Here is a 10,833-nt window from a genome sequence, read left to right on the forward strand (position 1 = left end):
TTAGAAGCAAGGGATCGAATCAATGGGCTAAAGTGCAAATGATTATTACAACTATAGAAAAAGCATAAAAGAAAGTAAGTTTTTCTTTTGGGTGAAACCGACGTCATGATGGCGAACTTTGTGGATTGGATTGCAATTTGCAAAGGGGAAGTATTTTTTTTTCAACTTTCATCTGCACACACGTCCTTGATCTGGGTGTTTGATGCTCTGGTTCAGTTGGTTTTGATAATAGTTTTTGGTCGAGCCTTACGGTTTTAGAAAACGACAAACAAGACTGTTTCAACCTTTTTGGAGGCCCACAGCGAAACTAAATTTGGGGCCCTTTTTCTTTTTTGATTATTATAAACGGTACTTCTTTATCCGTGTTTGGAACCAAACAAAAATCTAACACAACTATAACACAGTGTGGTTTGTCTGTATAAGAAATCAAACAAATCTAAAATAATAAATTTACACTAATATTAATAGTTAGCATATAAATTTTCTTATAATTTGAGGCCCCATTTTTTGGAGGTCCTAAGCACAATATACTATAGGTTCGACCCTGACGACAAACCAAGCATCCGGGTCCAAGTTACAAATCGAACCAAACCATTCAAACTGAAGAGTGAGTTGAACTATGTGGATCTTGAACCTGCCAAACCGATCGACTTGCTTCGATTTAGACACTCTGATAACATTTTATTAACACCCCTACTCTCTTAACCACCACAAGTGGCCTAGTGGTGGAGTGACTTGGGTTCTCCAATGGAGACCCAAGTTCAATTCCCATTAGTGCCACTTTGGTGGCCACCGACACCCGCTTTAAAGCCGGACCGAGGACACTCGAGGTCTCGGGTTCGAAACATGTTTCTTACCCCTCTTTGATGGCTATGGGTATTTGCCGCCAGGGATCCTTATCGGGTGGTGAACTGGGAAAGGAGATCCCTTCCGCGGTCAGGGGTACCGTGCAACTACCCTTACTCTCCGTTTAAAAATATTCCGATATTTTGATAAAGTTACTTAGACAATACATATTATTTTCCGGCTCAACACCAAAGCAAAACTTTAAAATTAGTCTTTTTTATTTACTTGGATCAACATTTGAATATAACTAGAAAGGCCCAAACAATAGTGAAATATTGGGGCCATGTTATCACAATTTGCCATTTTCATTTTAAGTATGGAGTGACTTGGTATTTGCCATTTGGTTAGGATATGGTGAAAATCGAAAAACCTAAAAGTTGAAAATTTAAACGGATAATACTATATATAAAAGTAACTAGTATTAAGCACCCCCGCTTTGCGGCGGGGCGAATACCAATGGCACACTACTACCAGCGACCACTAACACTAAAGTTGCGGCGTGTTAATACGAAGAAATTAATCCAAAACGTAAAACATATAAAAAAATAACTAAGTCGATCTAGGACCCCGAGCGTTACGATGAACCTGTCAAACGGGGAAAAATAGACGGCTTAAAAACGTTTAACCACACACGCACGTTGCGCCGTGTTTAAGCAACATGTACAACTTATAAATGCGCACACTTGGCAACATTTACAACTTATAAATGCACACACTTTTTGCTAAATAATAGTATATAAATAAATTAGTTAGCATAAAAGATCACTATAGTAACATATACAACTTATAAATGCACTATTTCAAAATAAAAGTATATAAATATGCTAAAAGTCTTGCAAAAATTTAATATATTAAAGCCACCCAACTTGTAAAAAATACACAAGAAAAATACATTAAACTAATTATTATTATTGTTGTTGTATATTAAAGTGTCTATTGTCTAAAACTAGTTTTTGCCCCGCCCGTGTTGCGGGGCACTAAGTCGAATATTTCACTCTCATAGCATGTATGTCTGTGTTTCGGTTACCTGTACACGCTACTCATAACACGATAAAAAAATTTACAACGATTCAACCAATTAAAACAAAACACTATCATACTTTTGCTAGAAAAAAATAACACGATGGAAAAACCACCGCTTGGCACAAATAAAAATTAAATCGAGTCAACCAATTAAAACAAAACACTATCATAGTCTTGTAAAAAAATACTAAAACGAATTTTACACTAGGGTAAAATCGTAATTTGACTGGGAAAAAAAACAATGGCAAAACTATAAATTTGAGCAGAGGGCAAATTTGAAATTTGGGTAAGAGAAGGAAAAAACAAAACCAATAGCAAAACTGTAAATTTAAACGGGGTAAAATCGTAATTTGACTGGACCAGTAAGAAAGTGCAAGGCAGCTTAGCTGAGTGCAAAATCGTAATTTGGCTATGACAAAGGAAAAAACAAAACCAATAGTAAAACTGTAAATTTAAACAGGACAAAATCGTAATTTGACTGGACTAATAGGGCATTATTGGTAGCCGCCCATATAAGCCAATAACAAAAGGGAACTATTCCCCTCAAGCTGAATGTAAATATAGACATAGCATGTATGTATGTGTTTCGGTTACCTGTACACGCTACTCATAACACGATAAAAAAATTACAACGAGTCAACCAATTAAAACAAAACACTATCATACTTTTGCTAGAAAAAAGTAACACGATGGAAAAACTACCGCTTGGCATGAATAAAAATTAAATCGAGTCAACCAACTAAAACAAAACACTATCATAGTCTTGTAAAAAATACTAAAACGAATTTTACACTGGGGTAAAATCGTAATTTGACTGGGAAAAAAACAATGGCAAAACTATAAATTTGAGCAGAGGGCAAATTTGAAATTTGGGTAAGAGAAGGAAAAAACAAAACCAATAGCAAAACTGTAAATTTAAACGGGGTAAAATCGTAATTTGACTGGACCAGTAGGAAAGTGCAAGGCAGCTTAGCTGAGTGCAAAACCGTAATTTGGCTAGGACAAGGGAAAAAACAAAACCAATAGTAAAACTGTAAATTTAAACAGAAAAAAATCGTAATTTGACTGGATTAATAGGGCATTATTGGTAGCCGCCCATATAAGCCAATAACAAAAGGGAACTATTCCCCTCAAGCTCTGAATGTAAATATAGAAAATACAGGTACATCTGGTTTTGTAAAAACTAGTAAAATTTACCCGCGCGTTGCGCGGGAGTATGATCGTCATACGTTTGGTTTATTATGGTGTCGATACAATCTAGTATAAGAATCGAAAGATAAAACCCAAAAAGTAAAGTCGTGATATATCCAAAAGTATGTCGATACATGTTTTAATAGATCATTAGGCTGCGCAAAATTGTCGAAATTTTGTGATATACATCTAATTTGACATATTACCGATAAAACACAACTTGACCTATTACCAATAAAACACAGTCTAAAAATAAAATAAAAAATGCTAAAAGATAGTAATATATATTAAGATGAAGCCCAAATTCAAAATAATGATAATGGTAATAATTAAAAGAACAATTTAAAAAAAGTGTAATAATAATACTTACTTGAAATATTTATATTATGTAAATATTTTGGTTGTAACATTTAGTTAAGTAAAATATTTTTGGCATCCAATCAATCAAACGTGAGCAATAGTGACTCTAATTATTTTCTTTATACATATCTACATACTTATGATATAGAATTGTATATTCTATAAGCTTTTGTAAAGCTGAAGTTAAGAAAATATTGAAATATACCAAAACTACTCTTTATAATCACTTTTTACCACAGTCACATACCACCACCACAAAACCTCCACGGTCTCCAACTGCAACTGCAACCACCACTGCCTCCAACCACAACCGACACAGAACCACCGTCACCGTCTCCGTCACGCACTTGCTCTCACCTCTTTCTCTCTCTCTTTTTATGTCTCCCTCTCTCTCCCTCTCTATTCCGACCTCTCTCTCTCTCTCTCTCTCTTTCTCTATTTGAAGCCACCGGTGACTCCTAACGACCTCCTGTCTTCTTCATCGGAACCGTCGCTGTGGAAAAGATCCAAAATGTCTGCCAACCAATCATGAGATCTGGCTGCATTCCAGTCGTCGGTGATAAATACAGTTCCGGTCACATGCAGTAACAGATATTGGGTTCCAGCATGTAATCTGATCACCACCGGAGTTCATCTGTTTCTGTCATTTTAGGGTAGCAGCAATGGTACTATTCCGGTGGTTAGCACAATGGTTTCGAGTGTATTCTGTAGTTGCAATGGATTCAGTAATAAAAAAACGTCAAACCCCACTTTCAAACCCGAGATCTGAACCTTAAGAGGCGTGTCGGCGAACAGGTTTGCTCTACCGATAGTATTCCACCGGCACCATGTCTAGGCTTTGTAACCCCCAAATAATGAATCTCATGGGTGAAGGTAGAGTAGAGGTTTTCATGACCGGCAGTTGTAGGTTAAACCAATACGTAAACGGCAGTTGGCAAGTTTTCATGACCGGCAGTTGAGGTTGTAAATCAAAGTTCTGTGGCAAAAACCAAAACTCGGGAAAAATCACTGGCGCAAATGGACGATAGAAATTGATATATATAATAATTTGGTTGTTGAGTTCAATCTTCCAACAGTTTTGAATTTGCAAACCAAGAAATTTATATAATCTTAAAATGAAAGGTCGGTGGTGTAGCCAACCTTTCATTTGTCTTTTAGTAACAAAGAATTATGACACAATCATTTTAGAAACAGACAAAAATATGGGCAAAAACTTTCATCTTCATTTTAGAAAAAAAAATTGACAAATAACACAAAAGCATCCTAAGCTTTCTTAATTGACAAAAATAAACCTTAAACTTTATAAAACTTTCTAAAAACTTTATAAATTATTTTTTCGTTTCTTAACTTCTAATTTTTTAAATTTACCCTCAGTATTCTATTCTTTAAATTGAAATTAAAAAAAGGAACTATTTTGTCACGTGATTTTTCTATATATATCAGTTTAAATTCATGTACGTGTCAGTATAAATTCGCGTTTCAACGTTAAGGATATAAATTCATGTATCGACATAATTTTTTTTCGAAAATGAGTCTGGTCAATTATAATACGTTTTCTTGCTTATTTAGCATACATTCAGAAACGAGTCGGGTGAAATGTAATATGTTTTAATTCGACGGTATAAATTCGAGTTATCGTACTTTTTGATGGCACTAAGTCTTTATGCAAATGTAAGGGTTGTGTAGTGGTTAGGTAGAAGCCTCACTAAACGAACCGACTTGGGTTCAATTTCGCTTCTTTTGTAACCGCAATACTTTAGATCAAATACGTTGAAACACGCGCTTTCGAATGGTTGACGCATCATATAACGTGCTACAAGCTAAAAACAATTAAAGGCGTCGCCGCCGCAACGCGCGGCCTGTGGCAACAATCTAGTATCTAATTAAATTAAATAAATGTCGCACCTTTGGACTAGGGGTGTTCAAAACTATCCGTATCCGAAAATCCGATCCGAAATACCCGATATCCGAATCTGAAATATCCGACATCCAAATCCGAAATATCCGAAAAATCGGATATCCGAAATTCGGATATCCGAATTTTTCGGATTCGGATTCGGATAGTGATTTTCAAAATTTTCGGATATTTCGGATATCCGAAAATTTAATTTTCATTTTTTTCGGATATCCGAATATCCGAAAGTATCCGAAGTATCCGAAAATATCCAAAAAATATCCAAAAATATTCGAAAAATATCCAAAATATCCCAAAACTTATATTCGGATATCCGAAACTATCTAAAATATACATTTCCGAATATGAAAAAAATAATTAAAAATTAAATAAAAAGTTGGATTTTCGGATATTCGATTTACTATCCGAATCCGTATCCGAAATTTCTAGTATCCGAAAATTTCGGATATCCGAATTTTCGGATATCAGGTTTTGAACACCCCTACTTTGGACATGAAGCGACACATGGCGTGTAGTCTGGAAAGGGGTTTGAAGTTAAAAAAGGGTGTAGTGGGGCTTGAAGATTAGATATTATAATTAAATTAAATAAAAAAACTAAAAAAACCATCACAAAATTTCTATTGGTCATCCACTTTCAATCCGATGTTTTAAATAACACGCCTTTATTTTTTTTTTTGTAAAACACACCCAGGAGAGCGGTGGTAGCAGCATTATTGGGCTTTTTTTTTTGCCTTTCACGCCATTTCAAGACACCACTACGGGTTTTCTAATATGTTATTAACTTTAGTAAGAAATCCTATATCAATTAGAGAAACAACAACGCGGCGTTTTGGAATGGCCGTCCAAAATTAACTAAACATGTCAACCAGTCAACATGCTTAACGAAACAAGTTATAACACGTTTAAATCCATTTATTAAAATCAACCAACCAAATTAACATGTTTACAACTTAATTACTACCCGACACCCGCTAACCGGTTTTGCACATTTATATAAATAAATAAATAAAATGGGTCGTGTTCTGGTTACAATACATGGTGTTAGAGGTGTGCGTGTCGGGCTAATTGTTTTTACCGCAAGTAAATATATGGGTCGTGTTATGTTTTGCACGTGAGTTGCCCGCTTTTCGTTCAGCTGCCGTGTTCTAATCATATTATTTGGTATTCATTCAAACAATAAGTCACCTCAAAGCTTTGAGCTTTTTTAACGGTGTTAAATGAAGTGACTAAAAGAGTCATAAAACACTTGATGGGTCGACCTTTTATACTGAAAGACAAATTTGCTTTTCATTTAGCATGACTTTTGGGATCAAATTGTTTATTTGAAGCAGGTTTTGGAAATGGGCCAACGTTAATATTCTTCCGAACATCATGAGTTTTTATGCTTCACGCATCTATAATCCTTTTTAACTTTTGTTGTTGTTCACCATCAATAAAGAAATGGATAAACCTAAGTTGGCATGATTATATATATATATATAGAGAGAGAGAGAGAGAAGAGTTCATTATAGAACACTAAAAAAGTAAGAAACCATGTATTTCACGGGTTAAAAATTAAATTTTTCAAAAAAATTTTCAGACCTTTTACATATAAATACACATAGAAGCCCTTTTAATAAAAGAAATTCAAAAACTAATAAAAATAAAAATTGTTTAAAAAAATTAAAAAAGGTAAATAATATTACAAAAATGATTTTTATTGGAATAGCTTATACACATTTTTATATGCAAAACTCCAAAAAATTTTTTTGAAAAAAACTATTTAGCATATTAAATTGAATTTTTAAAATATATTTAATATGTTAAATGGACCATTCCGCGATTCCTCATTTTTTAGTGTTCCGTATTAAATATTAAAATAATCATTATTCCATAAGTCCAAATGTACATATACAAGCAATTACCTTTTAATATACAACTCATTATAATAACACTGTTCTAGATTTTAGAATGTAAAAAGCAATTACCTTTTAAAGTAGGAAGATACATACATCTGTCATTCGACTATTCTACTTACTAAAATGCCACAATTCATCAATGTTCCAAAATGTGTTGGCCAAGTCAGCATCATTCATCCAATCCCCTTCAGCCACCTGGACTTCTGAAGCTAACATGTCACTAGCTCCTATTGCTTGCATGTCTAAATGGTTGAACCCCATGTCAAAATTATTGTTATCCACATGGTAACAGTCATTGTTTTGGAGTGATGAGTTGTAGCAAGCGATGTCCCTGTTAGGGTTTATATGGATGTTTGAACTTTCACTCAACTTTGATATAGAATCCGATGAAAAAATGCTTGAACTTGAATTAGGGTTTTCGATTTCTGAAGGTTGTGGAGATGATGATGATGGTAATGGCATTAGGATTTGTTCTACTTGTAGAAAGCTTAAGTGGTTTTGATTAGTTTCACTAGTTGATGTAGAATAAGTTGATGATGATGATGGCGATGATGATGACAATGAAGAATTTTGTTTAACCTTTTCAAGTAATCTTGGCATCCAAAATCTTCTAAGTGTTTCCACAAACCTCTTGCTATTGGCGTCAATCTTAAGGTGGCGTGCTTGTTTTTGCACCCTTGTTCTCCAGTAGTTCTTGATCTCGTTATCTGTTCTTCCTGGCAAGTGGCATGCAATTTTTGACCATCTTGAACACAAAAAAGGGATAGTAAATAGCAATTCTAAAATATGTATGTACACATGTACAAATATGCTCATGATCATCCATGTAATCTCACCTATTACCCCACTTGGAATGGAGTTCAAGAATTAAGAATTGTTCTTGCGGAGTAAGATTTCCTCGCTTAATATCCGGTTTTAAATAGTTTAACCATCTTAGCCTACAACTTTTGCCGGTTCTTTTCAACCCTATATATTAAAAGCAATAAAACACAAATCAGATTCTCGAAATCAGGCTATACATACAAGAAAGTTCAAGAAAAACTTAGTTTTTCATGTTTACCTGAAGATTTTGCCAACGAATTCCATCGGCCTTCACCATGACATGTGATATAATGGATAAGAAGATTGTCTTCCTCGAGTGTCCATGGCCCTCTTCTTATGTCATTAAAGTTTCTTTCATTGCAAGAACCACCCATGTTATTTTGGACTTTGGATGTTTAAAAGAAAGAAAGACTTAAAAAGAATTAAGTGAAGGTCTACATATTTATAAAGAGATCTGGAGAGGGTTTTATTTGTAAAAGTTCAAAATAAAGATAGGAAAGTACACCCTCTAGTAAAGTTGGTTTCCCACAAGAGGTTTTGCCCTAAATTCATTGGTACATACAAATTCATGGCGATATGGGAATCTTGCTATGAGTTGGCTTTGTCTTTCTGGAAAATCATAATAGTTAGACTACATGGTATGGTGATGGACCATCCTTGGAGGATGATCCGCCACGTAGGCGCCACATCATAGTCCTCCCAAGGATGGATCATCCTCCAAAACTAGGGGGCATGGGAGGATGTTCCTAGTCATCATCCTCCACCACTTTTATATTTTTTTTTTTTAAATCTCCATCTTTTTTTAAACATTTAACAAATAAAGTAATAAAATATTTTAATTAATATTATAAAACATTACATAAACATAAAAAAAATTAAACTTAAAAAAAATAAACTAAAAAAAACATAAACTTAAAAACCTAAAGTAAAAAAAAAAAAAAAACGTAAAAATATCCTAACATACTAAAATAAGCTACTAGTCGTCGTCTTCCATGTGGTGGGCGGGTTCGTTTTCAGCGTTGTTCCAAATATGCTCCACCAAGTCCGCTTGTAGGTTGTGATGTGTGTACTCGTTACGTAGAGCGAAGGCGTTCAAATCTTGTTCTTGCTCACTAACTGGAACAGAATTTCCAGTAGACGCGTTTTCGTCGTAATCACATATCGCTCTCCCTTCGTCTTCAATGATCATGTTATGAAGGATGATACAAGCGTACATAATGTGTCGTAACCTCCTTGGTGTTTGCGAACGTGCTGGAATAGAACTGATGTGCCATTTTTTTTGTAGAACACCAAAAGCCCGTTCAATATCTTTTCTTGCGCCCTCCTGAAACTTTGCAAATTTTTTCCTTTTGTCGTCGGTCGGGTGCGGGACAGTTTTAACAATTGTAGAGTACGTTGGGTATATCCCATCGGCTAGGTAGTAACCTCGCCTGTACTCCACCCCTGAAACCGTAAAGCTTGTGTCTGGACCTGTACCCGCCACTACATCATCAAAAATCTGTGACTGGTATATGATGTTGAGGTCGTTGAGTGAACCAGGTAGACCAAAAAAAGCATGCCATATCCAAAGATGCAACCGGGCAGTTCTGCCACTGCCAGTGCATGCAATCAATGCTCCCGAGCATTCCTGGGAAACCATGTCTCTGTTCGTGGGCTTGATATAATTTTTGAACGTCGTTTACGTTCGGTTTCCGCAGGTATCGCTTGCTATACAATTTGACAACCCATTGGCAAAACTTGTATAAACATCGACGTGCGGTTCTTTCAGACATCCTAATGTACTCGTCTAATGCATCTGGTGCGTAACCGTACGCAAGTTGGCGAATGGCCGACGTACATTTTTGTAAATTGCTGAAACCCCTTTGACCCCTAGCATCGTTTCGCAATGTAAAAAACGGATCAGACTGGGCCATGTCGCCTGCAATACGTAAGAACAGTCGACGACTCATGCGGAAACGACGTCGAAAAATCTCGGCTGGGTACACGGGTTCGTCGGCAAAATAATCGGCTACTAGTTTATCGTGGCCGGCTATAAATTTAAAACCAAAAATAAATGAAACTAATTAAAACATACATTTTAAAATCTACAAAAAACATAAGGAAAAAAAAAATTAGAATACCTTCTTGGTCTCGATTATATTTTGCTCGTCTGGTTAGCGGTTGGGACGACCCTTCAGCCGCCGACATGAACACCTGAGCCGCGTTCATAATCATGTTGTGCATAATAACATCCTCTTCCGAAGATGATGAATACCACTCGGACGAAGACGATGAAGACATAGACGAAATTGAAGAAATGGAAGAAACGGGTGAAGCCATGGTAATTTTTTTAGCGAGAGATGGGGTGGAAGCGGGTAAAAAATGATACAAAATATTATGAGTTTTTATAAAAAGGGAAGAGTGGTTTATAAAATGTGAGAGAGATGGGGTGGTAGTGGGTGAAAAGTTGTGAAAATTGGGGTTAAAGAAGTGAGTATTTATAAAAATGGAAGTGAAATGGGTGTAATTTAAAAAAGTAGCCGTTGAAAAGTTTTTTTTTTTTATTAATATCAACGGTCAAATGAAGGGGGGCCCACCTTATTCGCACCGTCGCCAACGGCAATATTCAGACGGACAGGACGACGACGGTAGGGGGCGGCACGGTGTTTGGACCGTCGCCGACCCGCGACGGCCCGGGGCCGACCCCCATACCGTATAGCCTTATTATTTTTTTGTGTGTATATATATATACACACACAAATACTTGTTTTAAAAATATTATTTATATGATTTAAATAG

At 35.7% G+C, this 10,833-nt stretch overlaps 2 protein-coding genes across 2 annotated transcripts; both read right to left on the minus strand.

The window, feature by feature from the left end:
* Window positions 1–7,181: 7,181 nt before the first annotated feature.
* LOC110922887 (transcription factor MYB62) lies at window positions 7,182–8,535 on the minus strand. The gene is made up of 3 exons (XM_022167080.2): window positions 8,294–8,535; window positions 8,070–8,199; window positions 7,182–7,978 (listed from the first exon to the last, which is right to left on the minus strand). The coding sequence occupies exons 1-3, from the start codon at window positions 8,427–8,429 to the stop codon at window positions 7,345–7,347; spliced, it is 900 nt and encodes a 299-aa protein (XP_022022772.1). The 5' UTR covers window positions 8,430–8,535; the 3' UTR covers window positions 7,182–7,344.
* Window positions 8,536–8,643: 108 nt separating this feature from the next.
* Window positions 8,644–10,508, minus strand: LOC118488935. The gene is made up of 3 exons (XM_035986375.1): window positions 10,176–10,508; window positions 9,615–10,084; window positions 8,644–8,664 (listed from the first exon to the last, which is right to left on the minus strand). Exons 1-3 carry the CDS (start codon window positions 10,372–10,374, stop codon window positions 8,644–8,646), a joined length of 690 nt encoding a protein of 229 aa, XP_035842268.1. The 5' UTR covers window positions 10,375–10,508.
* Between the last annotated feature and the right edge of the window lie 325 nt (window positions 10,509–10,833).

Source organism: Helianthus annuus, chromosome 17, assembly GCF_002127325.2.
Source record: "Helianthus annuus cultivar XRQ/B chromosome 17, HanXRQr2.0-SUNRISE, whole genome shotgun sequence".
Lineage (NCBI taxonomy): Eukaryota > Viridiplantae > Streptophyta > Magnoliopsida > Asterales > Asteraceae > Helianthus > Helianthus annuus.